At 44.9% G+C, this 21,421-nt stretch overlaps 1 protein-coding gene across 1 annotated transcript in view; it reads right to left on the minus strand.

The window, feature by feature from the left end:
- Positions 1-12,554: 12,554 nt before the first annotated feature.
- The window catches only part of sde2 (SDE2 telomere maintenance homolog (S. pombe)), a 53,145-nt gene continuing 44,278 nt past the window's right edge, over positions 12,555-21,421 (minus strand). Inside the window, exon 7 of the mRNA XM_043687280.2 lies at positions 12,555-13,191. Coding sequence (XP_043543215.2) covers positions 12,976-13,191 — 216 coding nt within the window. The 3' untranslated portion in view covers positions 12,555-12,975. The remainder of the gene's footprint in view (positions 13,192-21,421) is intronic.

The raw sequence follows: 21,421 nt of genomic DNA on the forward strand, positions 1-21,421 counted from the left end.
TCAAGTTGAAGCTGTACAGGACATTTTTGAGGCTACTTTTGGAATTCTGCGTACAGTTCTGGTCGCCCTTCTACAGGAAGGGTATTGTGGAACTTGAGAGAGTGCAGAAAATATTTACAAGAATGTTGCTGGGGCTGGAGGGTTTGAGCTACAGGGAGAGGCTGAACAGGCTGGGGCTGTTTTCCCTGGAGCATTGGAGGCTGAGGGGTGACCTTATAGACGTTTACAAAATTATGAGGAGCACGGATAGGGTAAATAGACAAGGTTTTTTTCCTCAGGTGGGTGAGTCCAAAATTAGAAAACATAGGTTTAAGGTGAGAGGGGAAAGATTTAAAAGGGACTTAATGGGTAACTTTTTCATGCAGAAGGTGATGCATGTATAGAATGAACTGCCAGAGGAAGTGATGGAGACTGCTACAATTACAACATTTAAAAGGGCTCTACCATTAACTGTATAAGTCTGGCCCTGGTTTGCGTTATCAAAATGCAACACTGTGCATTAATCTAATTAAGAGGCATCTGGATGGGTATATGAACTGGAAGGGTTTAGAGGGATATGGGCCAAGTGCTGGCAAATGGGACTACAGTAGAACCTCGATTATCCTAACGACACAGGCAGGGAGTATTTTGTCCGGATAATTGATTGTTTGGATAACCAGAAACAAGCAGTAATTTATGAGTGCCGGCTACCAAACATTTCTCAGTTATCCAGCAATGCACACCATAATGCCATTTAACTGATAACTGAATGCTGAGTTGCCTAATGCCGTTTTTACGGGACCTTGAGATCTTGTTCGGATAATCTGAAATTCGGATAATTGATGTTCGCATAATCGACGTTCTACTGTGTATTAATTTAGGACATCTGGTCGGCGTGGACGAGTTGAACTGAAGGGTCTGTTTCCGTGCTGTACATCTCTGTGACTCATGACCAGGAAAATCGATAATTGAATGCACTCACATACTGACTTTCTCCCCATTTTACTTACAAATATGTTAAATAAAAGGTTAAAGTTCATATATTCCATGTGAGTATGGAGAACACACACTCAATGACTGCCTGTCATTTCTTATTTAGCGATAAAAATACATTGAGTTGCACTTGGCTGGGATATTAGCCATTGCTGTACTGGAGTTAAGTGCATCTTGTATTGAATTTGCTGAGAATCCTGTTGCTTTAACTTGCAAACTGTGAAACTTACAGTTTAACTTGCATAAGCAGTCCTTTTATCTCCCACTGCCCTCCACATGTATAATTTTAATTTTGCACCTTTCTCTTTTAGCACCTGATGCTGGTACACTTCAAACAAACATGAGAGGCTGATGTGGGTTGAGTGGGAGTGCTAACCTGTTGCATGTGTTAATCCTGAAGCAGCATGGTTCAGTAAATACTCTGCAAACACCGCACATCTATCAGGCAGAAGGATAACACCAACCAGTTTCCACATTACCCACTGTTTGGAGTGATTTTGTCAGCTTTTAGGACAAGCCCCCTCCCCATCAAGGGTAAACACTGAAAGGGGGATGCAATTCTTCTGAACTGCCCCGTAATCTCATACACCAACCAAAATAGCTTGCAATTTTTAAAAATTCACTCATGGGATGTGCAAAGTTAAAAATCACACAACACCCGATTATAGTCCAACAGCTTTATTTGGAAGCACTAGCTCTCGGAGCGCTGCTCCTTCATAACCACCTGATGAAGGAGCAGAGCTCCAAAAGCTAGTGCTTCCAATTAAACCTGTTGGACTATAACCTGGTGTTGTGTGATTTTTAACTTCGTACACCCCAGTCCCACACCGGCGTCTCCAAATCATGGGACGTGGGCAGCTCTGGCTGGCCAGCCTTTATTGCCCGTCCCCAGTTGCCCCTTGAGAGGTTGGTGGTGAGCTGCCTTCTTGAACCACTGCAGTCCATGTGCTGTAGTTAGCCCTTGGGAAGAAAATTCCAGGATTTTTATCCAGCAAAACTGAAGGAATGGTGATATATTGCTAAGTCAGGATGGTGAATGGCTAGGAGGGGAACTTGTTCCCATGTATATGCTGCCCTTGTCCTTCTAGATGGAAGTTGTAGTGGGTTTGGAAGGTGCTGTCTGAGGATCTTTGGTGAATTTCTACAGAGCCTCTTATCAACAGTACACACTGCTGCTACTGAGCATTGGTGGTGGAGGGTGTGAATGTTTGTGGATGCTGTGCCAATCAATTTGAGGTCTTAAAAAACAAAGATGGATAAATCTCCAGCACCTGATTAAGTGTATCCCAGGAATGTTGTGGGAAGTTAGTGAAAAAGTTCAGGGCCTCTAGCACAGGTATTTGTATCAGCTATAACCATGGGTGAGGTACCAAAGGACTGGAGGGTGGCTAATGTTGTGCCTTTATTTAAAAAAGACTGTAAGGAGAAGCCTGGGAACTACAGACCAGTGAGTCTGACATCAGTGGTTGTGGAGTAAGTTGTTGGAGGGAATTCTGAGAGATAGGATTAATACACATTTGGAGAAGCAAGGACTGATTAGGGATAGTCAACATGGCCTTGTGTGTGGGAAATTGTGTCTCACAAACTTGTATGAGGTTTTTGAGGATATGACCAAAAACACTGATGAGGGCAGAGCAGTTTTGGGTCCACTGTTGTTTGTAATTTATATAAATGATTTGGATGCATTATCTACATGCACTTTAGTAAAGCCTTTGATAAAGTTCCACATGGTACAGTAATTAGTAAAGTTTGATCACATGGGTTTCAGGGAGAACTTGCCAATTAGATACAAAATTGGCTTGACAGTGAGAGACAGGAGGTGGTGGTCCAGATATCCCCCACTTTTCGCAAGTTCACTTTATGCCAATTTGCTTTGATGAAAGACCTACATTAGTGCCTGTTTTTGCGAATCTGAACAGGATTATCGCATTTATGAGAAAAAGCGAAATGTTTCCCATAATAAATGAATGCTTCTTTGCTTTACGCCATTTCGGCTTATGAACGGTTTCATTGGAACGCTCTACTGTCGGATAGTGGGGAATACCTGTAGAGGGTTTTTTTTCAGACTGGAGGTCTGTGACCAGTGGTTTTCTGCAGGGTCCACTATTGTTTGTAATTTATATAAATGATTTGGATGAGAGTTTAGGAGGTAATAAGTTTGCAGATGACACCAAAATTGGTGAAATAGTGGATAGTGAAAAAGGTTATCCAAGATTACAAAGGGATCTTGATCAATTGGACCAAAGAGTTGAGGAGTGACAGATCGAGTTTAATTTGGATAAATGTGAGGTATTACATTTTGGTAAAAATAAATAAAGTCAGGACTCGTACAGTCAATGGTAGGGCCCTGGGTAGTGATGTAGAACTGGGGGTTCGGGTAGGTAGTTCTATGAAAGTTGCATCACAAGTAGTCAGCATGGTTAGCACTCTTGTCTTCATTGCTCAGCTCATTGAGTATAGACTTTGGGATATCATGCTGAGGTTGTATAGGACATTGGTGAGGCCAATTCTAGAGTACTGCATACAGCTCTGGTTGCCCTGCTGTAAGAAGGATATTATTCAAGTTGAAAGGGTTCAGAAAGGTACATGAATAGGAAGGGTTTAGAGGGATATGGACCAAATGCTGGCAAATGGAATTAGGTCAGACTGGAGTGTCTGGTTAACATGGATGAATTGGACTGAAGGGTCTGTTTCTGTGCTGTCTGACTCTATAACAAAGCAGCTGGCTTACAGATGGTCTGAGCTTTAGGTCATAGAGTCATAGAGATGTACAGCATGGAAACAGACCCTTCAGTCCAACCCGTCCATGCTGACCAGATATCCCAACCCAATCTAGTCCCACCTGCCAGCACCCGGCCCATATCCCTCCAAACCCTTCCTATTCATATATCCATCCAAATGCCTCTTAAATGTTGTAATTGTACCAACCTCCACCACATCCTCTGGCAGCTCATTCCATATACGTACCACCCTCTGTGTGAAAATGTTGCCCCTTAGTTCTCTTTTATATCTTTCCCCTCTCACCCTAAACCTATGCCCTCCAGTTCTGGACTCCCCGACCCCAGGGAAAAGACTTTGCCTATTTACCTTATCCATGCCCCTCATAATTTTATATACCTCTATAAGGTCACCCCTCAGCCTCCGACGATCCAGGGAAAACAGCCCCAGCCTGTTCAGCCTCTCCCTGTAGCTTAAACCCTCCAGCCCTGGCAACATCCTTGTAAATCTTTGTTTCTGATGAAGAGCTTATGTTCGAAACGTTGACTCTCCTGCTCCTCGGATGCTGCCTGACCAGCTGTGCTTTTCCACTGTCATATGTTTTGACAGCTGGCTTTTGGAGCCGTGCAACATGGAAACAGACCCTTCAGTGCATTTCAACCAAGTTTCCCAAAACTAAACTAGCTACTCTCAATGACAGCATATAAAAGCACTGCATTAGTTTATGTGTGACCCAGTTTAGTGTCTCCCTGCTCTACCTCACTCACCCCTCTCTTGACTCCTCCATTGTTTCTAAACCATCAGATTGGTGGCAGAATATCTGATACTTAATAAGCAGCAAGTTCTCCATATCAAATTTTGGGAAGACCAAAGTAATTGCTTTTAGTCCCTGTTCCAAATGTCATTCTCATGATTATAGTGAGGCCAAACCAGACCGATCCTAGTATTGGTGTCACATTTGTTTTGTCCTTGAGGTGGGCTGTGTTATCAATATTCATTCTTGGGAGCATGATTGCTGCTGGCAAGGCCAAACTTTATCCATCTGAACCGCATCAGCTGCTGTAACCTCATGCTTTGTTGGAGTTCGACACATCTATTCTTGTGCACTGCTGACTCATCTCGCTGTTTCTGCCCTGCATCAAGTGAGGTTGGCCAAAGCTCTTCTGCCCATCTCTAGACCCCCACCAAGTTCTGTTGGGGTCCAAACCTGTGGAGGGTGTTACAGCTATGGTCTGGCTAGTGCCCTGTATAGTTTCTGCAAGACTCCTCTGTTTTTGTACTCCACTTCCTTTGGGATAAAAGCCAGTATTCCGTTTTCCTTTGTTGCTATCCGCTGAACTTGTATGCAAGCTTTTCGGGATTTATATAGCAGGAGTCCAAAGTCCCCATCCATTTTCTACAGTCTGCAGCTTGACTTGCTCGCTCAATGAATCATAGAATCATACAGGAAGCCATTCAGCCCATCAGGTCTATACTGCCAAAACCACACTATTACCAACACTCCTACCATTCTGCACTAAGCCTTGAATATTACAACACTTCAAATACTTTGGTATATCTATCCCTTTTTCGTAGAAACATAGAAAATAACAGGAGTTGGCTGTTTGGCCCTTTGAGGTTGCTCTATCATTCAATATGATCATACGTGATCGTTCAACTCCGTTCCTGCTTTTTTCCCCATACCCTTCCATTCCTTTAGCCCTGAAAACAATATTTTCTTCCTTTAAGTTAAGTCTTAAATCTACCACTTTGACAAAGTTTTTGACCATTAATCATAGAGTCATAGAAATGTACAGCATGGAAACAGACCCTTCGGTCCAACCCGTCCATGCTGACCAGATATCCTTTTGTGAAGAGTTAAATCGTGCTTTATAAAGTTCCTGAGAAATATGTTGAATGTTTTATTCTGCTTAAGATGAATTAGAGATATAAATTGTTTAGACTGCCCTTTGGTTTCTTCACACAAGGAAATGCAAGTTCAGTCTCTGCAGTGAATGCATTTCTTTGAGCACTCAGTGACCCACTGACTTGCTAAAATTCAGTGGAATATTTGGATTGTTTTTCTAATGCTCCTTCATTGTGTGCACTGCAGGATCCCACTATTGGCTTGTTTGTATTGCAGTCAGTCACTGTTTCAGACACCAGCATGTGGGGCTCACAGGGTACTGAAAAGTCAGCTTTGAACAGTGGGAGGCTCCTGAAATTAAAGCAAGCTCCTGTGCTTTCTGGACTCGCCTGTCTGCTTAGAAAACGGATTAAGAATCCAACTTTGTCACAGCAGCTTATCCTGCATTAGACCGCACTGTTCTGGTCATGTGGACCTGGCACAGCCAGACTCTGAAAGCTGGGCAATATGCAACTGAAAGCGACCAACTTAGTTGTGTAGGTCTGCGACTGCCACACAGGGAGTTACTCCAGCTCTTTGAGGTGTGCACATGGGTCCTTAGGTGCTCTTTAATAACTTGCAGCATTTCTTAGTGAAATAGTATGGCAAAGTGCAGATTGTCTGTGGGTTTTTTGGTTGTTGGGTGCTATAAACAGAGGCTTTCAGTTGTATCATTCCTGACCTCAGGGCGTCACAACATTACAGTCAGTTAGGTAACTGTGAAGTATTGTCAGTGTTACAAAGTGAGAAACAGCATAAGCAATTTTCTCATAATTTTCCAGTGCAATACTTGTAGTTTGATTTAACGAACATATGAAACAGAGAGGAGTGTCCCATTAGTAAGAGTAATGCCTTTTTATAACTTACCTTTTCACAGGAATGCAGAGGCTGCTGGCTGGTCCAGCATTTATTCCCCATCCCTAATTGCCCTCGAGAAGGCATTGGTGAACTGTCACCTTGAACTGCTGCAGTCCGTTTGATGTAGGTGTGCACACAATGCTGCGAGAGAGGGTGTTCCAGAATTTTGACCCAGCGACATGGAAGGAGTGTCAACATATTTCCAAGTCAGAATGGTGAATGGCTTGGAAGGGATGGTGGTGTTCCCACATATCTGCTGCCTTTGTCCTTTGACATGGAAGCGGTCATGTGTTTGGAAGGTGCTTTCTGAGGATTTTTGGTGAATTTCTGCAGTGCATCTTGTACATAGCACACACTGCTGCTACCAAATGTTGGTGGTGGAGGGAGTGGATGCTTGTTGTGATGCCAGTTAAGCGGGCTGCTTTGTCCACAGGTGGACTGGGCAGTGAAGAAGGCTTTTGGCACACTGGCCTTCGTCAGGAAGGCAAGCATACAAAACGCCACCTTCACCACCCTGTCTGCCTATGATTCCACTTTCAAGGAACTATGAACGTGCACCCCAAGGTCTCTTAGTTCAGCAACACTCCCCAGGGACGTAACATTGTATAGAAGTCCTTCTCTGGTTGGCTGGACCAAAATGCAGCACCTCACATTTATCTAAATTAAACTCCATCTGCCACTCCATTGGCCCATCTGATCAAGATCCCATTGTAATTGGAGGCAACCTTCTTCGCTGTCCACTACACCTCCAATTTTGATGTCATCTGAAAACTTAATAACTATACCTCCAAATAATTTATATAAATAATGAAAAGTAGTGGACCCAGCACTGTTATAGAGTCCTACAGCACGGAGACAGGCCCTTCGGCCCAAACTGGTCCATGCCGACCAAAATGTCTGTCCACACTAACCCCATTTCCCCACACTTGACCCATACCCTTCTAAACCTTTCCTATCCATGTAGTTGTTCAAATGCCTGTTAAATGTTGTTAATGTATTCGCCTCGACTCCTTCCGCTGGCAGCTCATTCCATATGCGTACCACCTTCTGTGTAAAAAAGTTGCCCCTGAGGTTCCCTTTTATTCTTTCCCCTCTAACCTTGAACTGATGCCCTCTAGTCCTCGATTCCCCAACCTTGGGAAAAAGACGGAATGCATTCACCCTATCCATGCCTCTCATGATCTTATACATCTCTATAAAGACCCCCTCAATCTCTTATGTTCTAAAGAAAAAAAGCCCTAGCTTGTCCAACCCCTCCCTATAACTCAAACAATGGAGTCCTGGCAACATTCTTGTAAATTTCTTCTGCACTTTTTCCAGTTTAATAACATCTTTCCTATAGCAAGGTGACCAAAACTGAACACAATGCTGCAAGTACGGCCTCACCAATATCCTGTATAACTGCAACATAACTCCCCAACTTTTATATTCAATGCCCTGACTGATGAAGGCCAGTGTGCCAAAAGCCTTCTTCACTGCCCAGTCTCCCTGTGACTCCACTTTCAGAGAACTGTGAACCTGAACTCCAAGAATCCTATGTTCCACTGCACTCCCTAAGACCCTACTATTCACTATGAAACTCCTATCTTGACTTGAATTTCCAAGATGCAAGACCTCACACTTACCTAGATTAAACCCCATGTGCCATTTCTCGGCCCACTTCCCCAGCTGACCAAGATCTGATAACCCATCCTCACTGACCATGATACCGTCTATTTTAGTGTCAGCAGCAAACCTACTAATCATGCCTTCTCATTCAAATCAGACATCGAAGGTAATTGTCACTGCTATTAATGCAGGCAGACTTTGGAGTCAGTTTCCACAGAGCAAGAATTCACACATCCAAACTCGACTTTTGAAATGTTGATCGAGGAATAAGTGCTTTTTAGCAGGACACTGGGGATGATTTCATTGCTGTTCTTCGACATTACACGAGAGGTCATCTCATTGAAACACAGATTCTTAACGGGCTTGACAGGTAAATGCTAAGAGGATACTTTCCCCCCCCACCAATGGAGAGTCAAGAATCAGAGGGTACAGTCTCTAAATATAGGCAATCAATTTAAGGTTGAGATGAGAAAACATTTTCTCAAGATTGGGTGTTTTTGGAACTCGTAGTTATGGAGTTGGGGGGGGGGGGGGAGAGAAACAAAGAGGTAGACACGTTCTTGATCAGTAGTGGAATCAAGGGCATTAGGGAAACCATAGGAAAGTGGTCATCAGGAATATTGGATTACACGATCCTACTGAATGGTGGAGCAGGCTCAAGACCTACTGCTGTAGCTACAAGAGCAGTAAAGGTTGCGGAATTCTGCAGGGAAGTAACTCACCTCCCAACTCTCCAAAGCCTGTCCACCATCTACATGGTACAAGTCAGGAGTGTGATGGAATATTCCCCATTTGCCTGGATGGGTGCAGCTCCAACACAAGCAGCTTCAGACCATCCAGGACAAAGCAGCCCCTTTCTATAGCAAGGTGACCAAAACTGAACACAATGCTGCAAGTGTGGCCTCACCAATATCCTGTATAACTGCAACATAACTCCCCAACTTTTATATTCAATGCCCTGACTGATGAAGGCCAGTGTGCCAAAAGCCTTCTTCACTGCCCAGTCTCCCTGTGACTCCACTTTCAGAGAACTGTGAACCTGAACTCCAAGAATCCTATGTTCCACTGCACTCCCTAAGACCCTACTATTCACTATGAAACTCCTATCTTGACTTGAATTTCCAAGATGCAAGACCTCACACTTACCTAGATTAAACCCCATGTGCCATTTCTCGGCCCACTTCCCCAGCTGACCAAGATCTGATAACCCATCCTCACTGACCATGATACCGTCTATTTTAGTGTCAGCAGCAAACCTACTAATCATGCCTTCTCATTCAAATCAGACATCGAAGGTAATTGTCACTGCTATTAATGCAGGCAGACTTTGGAGTCAGTTTCCACAGAGCAAGAATTCACACATCCAAACTCGACTTTTGAAATGTTGATCGAGGAATAAGTGCTTTTTAGCAGGACACTGGGGATGATTTCATTGCTGTTCTTCGACATTACACGAGAGGTCATCTCATTGAAACACAGATTCTTAACGGGCTTGACAGGTAAATGCTAAGAGGATACTTTCCCCCCCCACCAATGGAGAGTCAAGAATCAGAGGGTACAGTCTCTAAATATAGGCAATCAATTTAAGGTTGAGATGAGAAAACATTTTCTCAAGATTGGGTGTTTTTGGAACTCGTAGTTATGGAGTTGGGGGGGGGGGGGGAGAGAAACAAAGAGGTAGACACGTTCTTGATCAGTAGTGGAATCAAGGGCATTAGGGAAACCATAGGAAAGTGGTCATCAGGAATATTGGATTACACGATCCTACTGAATGGTGGAGCAGGCTCAAGACCTACTGCTGTAGCTACAAGAGCAGTAAAGGTTGCGGAATTCTGCAGGGAAGTAACTCACCTCCCAACTCTCCAAAGCCTGTCCACCATCTACATGGTACAAGTCAGGAGTGTGATGGAATATTCCCCATTTGCCTGGATGGGTGCAGCTCCAACACAAGCAGCCCTTTCTATAGCAAGGTGACCAAAACTGAACACAATGCTGCAAGTGTGGCCTCACCAACATGCTGCATAACTGCAACATAACTCCCAACTTCTATACTCACTGCCCTGACTGGTGAAGGCCAGTGTGCCAAAAGCCTTGTTCACTGCCCATGATTGGCAACATGTCTATACACATTCCTGCCCTCCACCACTGACGCTCAGTTGCAGCAGTACATACCATCTACAAGATGCACTGCAGAAATTTCGCAAGAATCCTTAGATGATTGAATTCTGAAACTTCATTTCACAGTAGTTTTGGCATTATTTCCTCACCCCCCCCAACCAGTTTCCTTCATTACTGGAGTGTCGGAAATGCAGCAACCAATTTAGAGATCAAGAATGCAAGTTAGCTTAGAGGAGGTCATCCTGTATTCCTCCTTAACCTACAATTGGGTATGCCTTGTCTCTCACACAACTCAAGCAGCTGCACAGAGATTCCTTGTCCTGAATTTAAAAAAGAGTGAAGGTTTAAATGTAAATGCACTTCAGTTTTGAAGATTATTTTAAACATGGGTTTGGGGAGAACAGTGCAAGTCAACTGGCTTTCAGCTGCTACTGCCCATTAAGTAAAACAAAAATCACAGCAACACCAGGTTTATTTGTAAGTACTAGCTTTCAGAGCACTGCTCCTTCATCAGGTAACTAAGGAGTAGCACTCTGAAAACTAGTACTTACAAATAAACCTGTTGGACTATAACCTGATGTTGAGACATTTTAAACTTTGCCCACCCCAGTCCTACACTGGCACCTCCACATCATAACTGCCCATTAATGCAGCTTTCTGGCAGATGCGGTTTTGAGAGACAAGGATGATACCACTTAGCAAAATGGGTTCTCAGCCAGCAGTACATGATCAGTATTTCAGGAACAAAAACAAACAGAGAAAAGCTCAAACAGCTCTGGCAGCATCTGTGGAGAGAAAGTCAGAGTTAAGTTTCAGGTCAAGTGAACGCACGGTGGCTCAGTGGTTAGCACTGCTGCCTCACATTCGATTCCAGCGTCAGGCAACTGTCTGTCTGGAGTTTGCACGTTCTTCCCAGTGTCTGAGTGGGTTTCCTCCGGGAGCTCCTGTTTCCTCTCACAACCCAAAAGATGTGCAAGTTAGGTAAACTGGCTGTGCTAAATTGCCCTTCGCGTTATATGCATTAGTCAGGGGTAAATGTAGGGTAGGGGAATGGGTCTGGGTGGGTACACTTTGGAGGATCAGTGTGGACTTGTTGGGCCAAAGGCCCTGTTCCCATACTGTAAGGAACCTAATCTAATTTTCCTCCCAACTGGAGCACTCTCTCCACAGATGCTGCCAGACCTGCCGAGTTTTTCCAGCAATGTGTCTCTGTTTCTGATTTACAGCATCCATAGTTCTTTTAGATTTTAACCAGTATTTCAGGAACTGACACCAGCTTCCAGGGATATACTCCTCTGCCCGGGAGCCTGGAGAGTAAACAGTTTGCTACAGCTCAGTATCTGCAAGCACAGAGACTGGTCTCGAAGCACTGATGGCTTAAGCATCAAAGTGCTTCTTAAGGAGGTGCAAAATGCCAATCAACACTATTCTTAATCACATCTCAGCCTCCATGACCAGCCCCCAAACACCCCATAATCGAATACAAACTCTATCTGCGGTCATTTTAAATAGAGGTAACCAACTTCATGATTCGACGATTCATTTAGCTTTGTTAACTTTGTTTTAGATTCACTGCTGTGAATGTTCATCTTCCAGTTTATGCAAATATCCTTTTCTGTGTTAAATACCTTCCCAAATTACAATGCCATTTGCTCTATTATTTTTTTGGATAAGTGGGATAAGCAGGGTGAGAAGCCAGATTTATGCCCAGGTCCTGCAGGCTTTAGTTTGTTTGAAATGAGCTGAGGACAGTCCTCCCGCACAGGGAGAGATTGGCTCAGATGTATGAACATCATCCCACTCCCTAATTGCCACCCCAACTCCTGCACCCTTCTGATGAGGCAGATGCAGAGCACAGAGGAATTATGTAGCCGGTTCCTGGGGCCCAAGAGATTAGATTACTTACTTATAGTGGAAACAGGACCTTCGGCCCAACAAGTCCACACCGACCCTCCGAAGTGCACCCACCCAGACCCATTGCCCTACATTTACCCCTTCACCTAACACTACGGGCAATTTAGCATGGCCAATTCACCTGACCTGCACTTGTTTGGACTGTGGGAGGAAACCGGAGCACCCGGAGGAAACCCACGCAGACACGGGGAAAATGTGCAAACTCCACACAGTCCACACCTGAGGCGGGAATTGAACCCAAGTCTCTAACGCTGTGAGGCAGCAGTGCTAACCACTGTGCCACCGTGCTGCCCATAACAATACAATGACTGGAGAACCAAAGTTTGTGGAATTGTAACTCACTGACACCCATGGGACCACACTCCACTAGGAATCAATAACAGCTGGTACGAGGAGACTACACCTCACTCTCCATAGTGCAATCCTCACTAGGAAACAACACAGCAGTAGTGATGAGTAAGAAAGAAAATAAACAAAAAAGTTTATTTTCAGCATTTTTTAATAATACAAATTTAAAAAACATGACATACAAGTCTTAACCCACAGCTTTCACTTGAACTGAGCCCAAAGCACCATGGTCAGTGGGCTGAGAGCATTATGTTATAGGATTCAGAGGCACTAATGATGTGCGTGGCCTGTCTACAACATAGGGTGATGCACAGGTTGGGGGTTTGAGAAACTGTGCACTAACTGTCCAGTGCACTGAGCTTGCAAAACCACTTGCTACATGGTCAGCAACCCAATTCTCAACAAGAGCTTTATTCAGAAGTCCAGAATATTCCAAATTCCCAATGATGTCAAGACATTAAGTCCAATTTTTCTTCATTTCTTTAATGGTCATTTATTCAGGACAGCTATGAAAATATGAAAACAGTTTTATAAAATAGAACAACTTGTCTCGCTCATTTCTTTTTCCCTTTAGCTGGCTTGGCAAACAGCATTGGGTCAATCTGTTCCTTAGACAATCCCTTCACCGAGTAAAGTCTCGCTGCACGCTCCTGCAAGGTGCCCCCACATTTTAATCCAAGTGCCATCAATTCACTCTTGAGTCTGTCCAGCCCCAAACCCTGGAGTTCTTCTGCAGAGTTAAAAGCTGTCCAATCCTTCAATGCAGGCTCCTGGGGTGGAGAAGAGAAAAACAAAGTGTTATTCAGTTAATAAAACGTACCAGAGCACAGGCGGTGCGATGAATATTCCTGGACATAGGGGATTCTTTTTTGAATCCTCCTGACAGATAAAAGCCAGCCATTTTGTTTTAAAATTTCATCTGAAAGACAGCACCTTTGACAACATAGTGCACCCTTGTAACTGCACAAGGTTCTCAGTGTTGGTTTTTTAAGCTTGGAATTTGACAGAGTGGTGGTGGAGGGTTGTTTTTCAGACTGGAGGCCTGTGACCAGTGGAGTGCCACCAGGATCGGTGCTGGGTCCTCTACTTTTCATCATTTATATAAATGATCTGGATGTGAACACAAGAGGCATAGTTAGTAAGTTGCAGATGACACCAAAATTGGAGGGGTAGTGGACAGCGAAGAGAGTTACCTCAGATTACCTCAGGCAGGATCTTGACCAGATGGATCAATGGGCTGAGAAGTGGCAGATGGAGTTTAATTTAGATAATTGAGAGGTGCTGCATTTTGGGAAAGCAAATCTTAGCAGGACTTATACACTTAATGGTAAGGTCCTAGGGAGTGTTGCTGAACAAAGAGACCTTGGAGTACAGGTTCACAGCTCCTTGAAAGTGGAGTCACAGGTAGATAGGATAGTGAAGGCGGCATTTGGTATGCTTTCCTTTATTGGTCAGAGTATTGAGTACAGGAGTTGGGAGGTCATGTTGCGGCTGTACAGGACATTGGTTAGGCCACTGTAGGAATATTGCACGCAATTTTGGTCTCCTTCCTATTGGAAAGATGTTGTGAAACTTGAAAGGGTTCAGAAAAGATTTACATGGATGTTGCCAGGGTTGGAGGATCTGAGCTAAAAGGAGAGGCTGAACAGGCTGGGGCTGTTTTCCCTGGAGCGTCGGAGGCTGAAGGGTGACCTTATAGAGGTTTACAAAATTATGAGGGGCATGGATAGGATAAATAGACAAAGGATTTTCCCTGGGATCGGAGAGTCCAGAACTAGAGAGTATAGGTTTAGGGTGAGAGGGGAAAGATATAAAAGAGACCTAAGGGGCAACTATTTCACACAGAGGATGGTACGTGTATGGAATGGGGTGCCAGAGGAAGTGGTGGAGACTGGTACAATTGCAACATTTAAGAGGCATTTGGATGGGTATATGAATAGGAAGGGTTTGGAGGGATATGGGTTGGGTGCTGGTAGGTGGGACTAGATTGGGTTGGGATATCTGGTCGGCATGGACAGGTTGGACTGAAGGGTCTGTTTCCATGCAGTACATCTCTATGACTCAAACCCCTATAAGTCTGAAGTGCGAGCTACCCATCCACTGAACCTCAGTTGACACTTTGGCAGTGAACTGTATCAGACATCAGAACAGCTGAAAAACAGAAAGATCAACCCAATGGTCAGGAAGCTTTTTCATTAAAAAAATCACATCAGGGATTCCTGCTCCCAATCTTACCTGAAAGCTCATACAGTTAATGCAAAAGTTGACACATTAGAATTCCTACAGTGTGGAAACAGACCCTTTGACCCAACAGGTCCACACCAATCCCCTGAAGAGTATTCCACCCAAACCCATTACCATACGTTTCCCCTGACTACTACACCTAACCTACACATCCCTGAACACTATAGGCAATTTAGCATGATCAATCCACTTAACCTGCACATCCTTGGACTGTGGGAGGAAACTGGTGCACCCGGAGGAAACCCACGCAGACACGGGGAGAATGTGCAAACTCCACACAGTCGCCAGAGGTTGGAATTGAATCCGGGTCCCTGGCGCTATGTGGAGCAGTGCTAGCCACTGAGCCAACACAATTGTTGACTGCAATTGTTGTGTACTCAGAGTCACATAGCAGTAGTGAGCCAACAGGAGGCAATAGATAGGGAAGGTGCACCTGAATTCCTGACTGGCTGACTTGCAAGGTCAAAGTTACAGAACGGTTGCTTTTGGACCTCAGAGTCAAAGCATATGCCCTTATGCCTGATTCTCCAGCTTCTCAGATGCTGCCTGACCAGCTGTGCTTTTCCAGCACCATACGTTTTGACTCCGATCTCCAGCATCTGCAGTCCTCACCTTCTCCTTGCAAACATCAGAAGCCAGGCCACTCTCCACTGGCCCCCCGCAGCGTGCATCACCATCTAGTGGGGAAGTCGAGAATAAACTTCCCTTCAGCTCTGAAGAAGAGTTACCTACACTCAAAATGTTAGCTTGTGTGCACTCTCCCTCTTTCCATGGATGCTCTCTGAACCTCTGATCTTCAGCATTTGTTTTCAGTCGAGAATAAACTTGCCAAGCTTCCCCCAACACTAAATCTCTCTCCTTTCAAATCCTATCCTGATGACATCCTCTGTTGCTTTTCCAATTGCAAAGAGCTCTAGATGTGTGCGGCCTATCAGAGATGTTCAGAGAAAAGTTAGCAGTTGTGTTTCAACCTAAAATAAGCTCTTCCCAGCCACTTATTTTCCTAAATAATGACCTGCTTAAAAAGAAACTTGTATAAGCTCTTGTATAAACCCGATAACAAGAAAGCACCAGCAGATTTTGTGGTTGATGTTACAAGCCCAACTTGCAGTGCGATAGATGTGATTGTGTGATGCCTTCCACAGGGGAATAATCTAGCAACCACTGTCTGGAATCATAAATGAAGAATGACCACTTTAGGAGGGCTATAAGGAGGGCCTGCAGTCCAAGAAAAGACAAGTTCAGAACAGCAAATGGATTACAAAATATACACTGGAAAATCAACATTTCAGGCAAAAGCCCTTCATCAGGGAACATTCGTGATGAAGGGCTTTTGTCTAAAACGTCTATTTTCCTGCTCCTCAGATGCTGCCTGACCTGCTGTGCTTTTCCTCAACGCAACCATGTGTGAAAGAGTTGCCCCTTAGGTCTCTTTTATATCTTTCCCCTCTCACCCTAAACCTATGCCCTCTAGTTCTGGACTCCTCCACCCCAGGGATGAGACTTTGTCTATTTATCCTATCCATGCCCCTCATGATTTTATAAACCTTTAAGATCACCCCTCAGCCTCTAACGCTCCAGGGAAAACAGCCCCAGGCTATTCAACCTCTCCCTACAGCTCAAATACTCCAACCCTAGCAACATCCTTGTAAATCTTTTCTGAACCCTTTCAGGTTTCACAACATCTTTCCAATAGGAGATTGTTGCAATATTCCAACAGTGGCCTAACCAATATCCTGTACAGCCGCAACATGACCTCCCAACTCCTGTACTCAATACTCTGACCAATAAAGGAAAGCATACCAAACGCCTCCCTCACTATCCTATTTAACTGCGAATTCACTTTCAAGGAGCTATGAACCTGCACTCCAAGGTCTCATTGTTCAGCAATACTCCCTATGACCTTACCATTAAGTGTATAAGTCCTGCTAAGATTTGCTTTCCCAAAATGCAGCGCCTCACATTTATCTATTGCTTAATTCTGGTTCTCACTAGCTGCTTATGCTGTTTGGCATGCAGACTGTCTTGTTTGATAGCTTCACCAGATTGACTCCTGATTCTTTAGGTATGCTTGGTGTTTCTCTTGGCATAATCTCCTGCACTCTTCATTTAATCAGACTGATCCCATGATTAGATGGTAACAGCAGAGTAGGGGATGTGCCAGGCCATGAGGCTGCAGATTGAGAGTACAATTTGATTGCCGATGGCCCACAGCACCTTATGGGTGCCAATCTTTGGTTGTTAGATCCCTACCAAGTCAGTCCCATTTCACACGATGATAGTGCCAAGCAATGCGATAGAGGGTATTCTCAATTTCATGGTTTGACGTTGACATTTAGGGCGGCTCAGTGGTTAGCACTGCTACCTCACAGCACCAGGGACCTAGGTTCAATTCCAGCCTCAGGCGACTGTCTTTGTGGAGCTTGCACATTCTCCTGTGTCTGTGTGGGTTTCCTCCAGATACTCTGGTTTCCTCCCACAATTCAAAGGTGTGCAGGGCAGGTGAATTGGCCATGCTATATTGCCAAGTCAGGGGTAAATATAGGGTAGGGCAATGGGTTTGGGTAGGTTGCTCTTCAGAGGGTGGGTGTGGATTTGTTGGGCCGAAGGGCCTGTTTCCACACTATAGAGAATCTAATCTAATCTAAAAGAAAACAAAGACTGCACGATGGTCATTCTTACCAATACTATCATAGAATCAGGCCATTCAGCCCACACTAACCCTCTGAACAGCATCCCAGCCAGACCCACCTCCACTACCTTATCCCTGCATTTCCCATGGTTAATCCACTTAGCCTGCACATCCCTGGACACCATGGGCACTTTAGCATGGCCAACCCAGCTAGCCTAGTAGTTGACAGATGCACCTGCAGCTGGCAAATTGCTGAGGATAAGGTCAAGTACGTTCTTCCCTCATCATCTGGCACAGACCCAGTCTAGCAGCAGCATCCTTTCGGACTTGGCCCATTTGCTCAGTACTGGTGCTACCATGCTCCCTCAGTGCTGTTCAACATGGAGGTTTCCTTGCCCATGTTTGACCAGTTGCCATGTGACTTCATGGGGCCCAGAGACCATGTCCAGGACTCCCAGGGAACTCCCTCCAGACTGTATATTACTATGCCACCGTTTCCACTGGCTCTGTCCTGATGATAGCAGTTGATACAACTGAATGGTTTGCCAGGTCAATTCAGAGGGCAGCTATGAGTTAATTACATTGCTGTGGGTCCCGTGAAACACATAGGCAAAATAAGACCGTTTCCTTCCCTAAAAGGACATTAATGCACAATTGACAATGGCTCTATGTCATAATTAGACTTTTAATTCCAGATTTATACTGAATTTGAACTCAAATTCCACCATCTGTCTGTCTCTGGATTACTCTTCCAATAATACTGCGAGACCATAGACACAGTCATAGAGACGTACAGCACAGAAACAGACCCTTCGGTCCAACCCGTCCATGCCGACCAGATATCCCAACCCAATCTTGTTCCACCTGCCAGCACCTGGCCCATATCCCTCCAAACCCTTCCTATTCATATACCCATCCAGATGCCTCTTAAATGTTGAAATTGTACCAGCCTCCACCACTTCCTCTGGCAGCTCTTCCGAGAAAGTTTAAATATTTGCATTTTTTTTTAAATAACATCTTCCTCCTATGAGGTGTAAATTGACACCATTTTCAGACATCTGACTGATGGATATACTGGTTGACATTGGGCATTAAGGTACAATCTGAGACTGTGGTTTTGGATTGTCAGGGTGGGTCCTTAAATGGTTGTCCGCAGTGTTCATTGTGAATGTTACCACTGGGTGGTGCAGTGACAGCACGTGCTCGAATGGAGCTTGGCAAGGGAACGGCAGCGGTCTGGAACAAAAATGGTGCTGCCCATATAACCATAACAAATAGGAACAGATGTAGGCCATTCAGTCCCACAAACCTGTTCCAACATTCAACAGAAGCATGGCTGATTTGGCATTCCTCATGTTCACCTTTCTCCTCTTTTCCCCGTAACACACTCCTCTCCAACTCAGCATGAATCTGTCTCAGTCTTAAATATACACAAGGACTCTGCCCCCCACAGCCCTCTGTGGCAAGGAATTGGAAAGACAATCAATTCAAGAAATTTATAAGCCCTTACGACATAAGAACAGAATTAGGCCATTCAGCCCATCAGGTCTGCTCTACCATTTGATCATGGCTGTTATGTTTCTTGACCCTATTCTCCTGCCTCTTCCCTGTAAGCCTTGATCCCCTTATCGATCAAGAGTCTATCTTGGTCTTAAATACATTCAATGATTTGGCCTCTAAAGCCCTCTGTGACAATGAAGATCACCACCCTCTGGCTGAAGAAATTCCAAGGCTGTGCCCTCAGATCCTAGTCTCTACTAACAAAGACATCATCTCTGCATTCACTCTACCCAGGCCTCTCAGTATCCTGCAAGTTTCAATTATCCCCTCATATTGTCGCACCTCGTACGACAAGCCCCTCATCCCCAGGATCATGCTTGTAACCTCCTCCGGACCCTCTCCAATACCAGCACATCCTTCCTTAGATTTGGGGTCCAAAACTGCTCTCATATTCCAAACATAATTTGACCTGAGCCTTATACAGCCTCAGTAGTACATTTCTGCTTGTGTATTCTAGCCCTCTTGAAACGAATGCTAACATTGCATTTGACTTTCTAACTGCCAACTGAACCTGCACGTTCACCTGAAAAGTCCTAATCTGGAGATGCCGGTGTTGGACTGGAGTGTACAAAGTTAAAAAAAATCACAACACCAGGTTATAGTCCAACAGGTTTGAGGAAACACTAGCCACAACCACCTGAAGGAAGAGAATTGCTCCGAAAGCTAGTGCTTCCAAATAAACCTGTTGGACTATAACCTGGTGTTGTGCGATTTATAAATTAGAAGTCCTAGTTGAGGATTCTCCTAAATCCCTTTGTGCTTCAGCTTTCTGAAGCCTTGTCCTGTTTAAAAAATAGTCTATGCCTCTTTCTTCCTACCAAATAGCATAACCTCATACTTTGCCACATTGTATTCCTATTTCTTTGCCCATTCTCCTACCCTATCCAAGTCCTTCTGCAGCCTCCCAGTTTCCTCAACACCATGGTGGCACAGTGGTTAGCACTGCTGCCTCACAGCGCCAGAGACCCGGGTTCAATTCCCGCCTCAGGCAACTGACTGTGTGGAGTTTGCACGTTCTCCCCGTGTCTGCGTGGGTTTCCTCCGGGTGCTCCGGTCTCCTCCCACAGTCCAAAGATGTGCAGGTCAGGTGAATTGGCCATGCTAAATTGCCCATAGTGTTAGGTTAGGGGTAAGTGTGGGGGTATGGGTGGGTTGCGCTTCGGCGGGTCGGTGTGGACTTGTTGGGCCGAAGGGCCTGTTTCCACACTGTAATGTAATCTAATCTAAACCACCTGTCCCTCCACCTTGGTGTCATCTACAAACCTAACAAAAATGCCCTCAGTTCCTTTCTCCATGAATAGCTGTGGTCCCAACACTGACCCTTGCAGAACTCCACCAGTTATAGCTCACATCCTGAAATGACCTTTATTCCTACTCTGCCTTCGGCCAGTCAGCTAATCCTCTATCCATGGCAGTATCTTGCGTCTAACAGCATGGGCTCCTATCTTATTTAGCCGCTCCCTGTGCAGCACCTTGCCAAAGACCTTCTGGAAATCCAAACACAACACATCCACTGGTCACAGAGATGTACAGCATGGAAACAGACCCTTCAGTCCACCCCGTCCATGCTGACCAGATATCCCAACCCAATCTAGTCCCACCTGCCAGCACCTGGCCCATATCCCTCCAAACCCTTCCTATCCATATACCCACCCAGATGCTTTTTAAATGTTGCAATTGTACCAGCCTCCACCACTTCCTCTGGCAGGTCATTCCATACATGTACCACCCTCTGCGTGAAAAAGTTGCCCCTTAGGTCTTTTATATCTTTCCCCTCTCACCCTAAACCGATGCCCTCTAGTTCTGGACTCCCCGACCCCAGGGAAAAGACTTTGCCTATTTATCCTATCCATGCCCCTCTTGTAGTGTGGATGAGCAGAGGGATCTTGGTGTCCATGTACACAGATCTTTGAAAGTTGCCACCCAGGTAAATAGTGCAGTGAAGGCGGCATATGGCGTACTGGCTTTTATTGGTAGAGGAATTGAGTTCCGGAGTACTGAGGTCATGTTGCAGTTGTATAAGACTCTGGTGCGGCCGCATCTGGAGTATTGTGTGCAGTTTTGGTCGCCATACTATAGGAAGGATGTGGAGGCACTGGAACGGGTGCAGAGGAGGTTTACCAGGATGTTGCCTGGTATGGTAGAAAGATCGTATGAGGAAAGGCTGAGGCACTTGGGGTTGTTTTCATTGGAGAAAAGAAGGTTTAGGGATGACTTGATAGAGGTGTACAAGATGATTAGAGGTTTAAATAGGGTCGACAGTGAGAATCTTTTTCCACGTATGGAGTCAGCTATTACAAGGGGGCATAGCTTTAAATTAAGGGGGGGGTAGGTGTTAGGGGTAGGTTCTTTACTCAGCGAGTCGTGAGTTCATGGAATGCCCTGCCAGTAGCAGTGGTGGACCCTCCCTCATTATGGGCATTTAAGCGGGCAATGGATAGGCATATGGAGGATAGTGGGCTAGTGTAGGTTGGGTGGGCTTGGATCAGCGCAACATCGAGGGCCGAAGGGCCTGTACTGCGCTGTATTCTTCTATGTTCTATGATTTTATAAACCTCTATAAG

Source organism: Chiloscyllium plagiosum, unplaced genomic scaffold (assembly GCF_037043375.1).
Source record: "Chiloscyllium plagiosum isolate Xiang-an unplaced genomic scaffold, Cpla_swu_hap1 HiC_scaffold_3, whole genome shotgun sequence".
Classification (NCBI taxonomy): Eukaryota; Metazoa; Chordata; class Chondrichthyes; order Orectolobiformes; family Hemiscylliidae; genus Chiloscyllium; species Chiloscyllium plagiosum.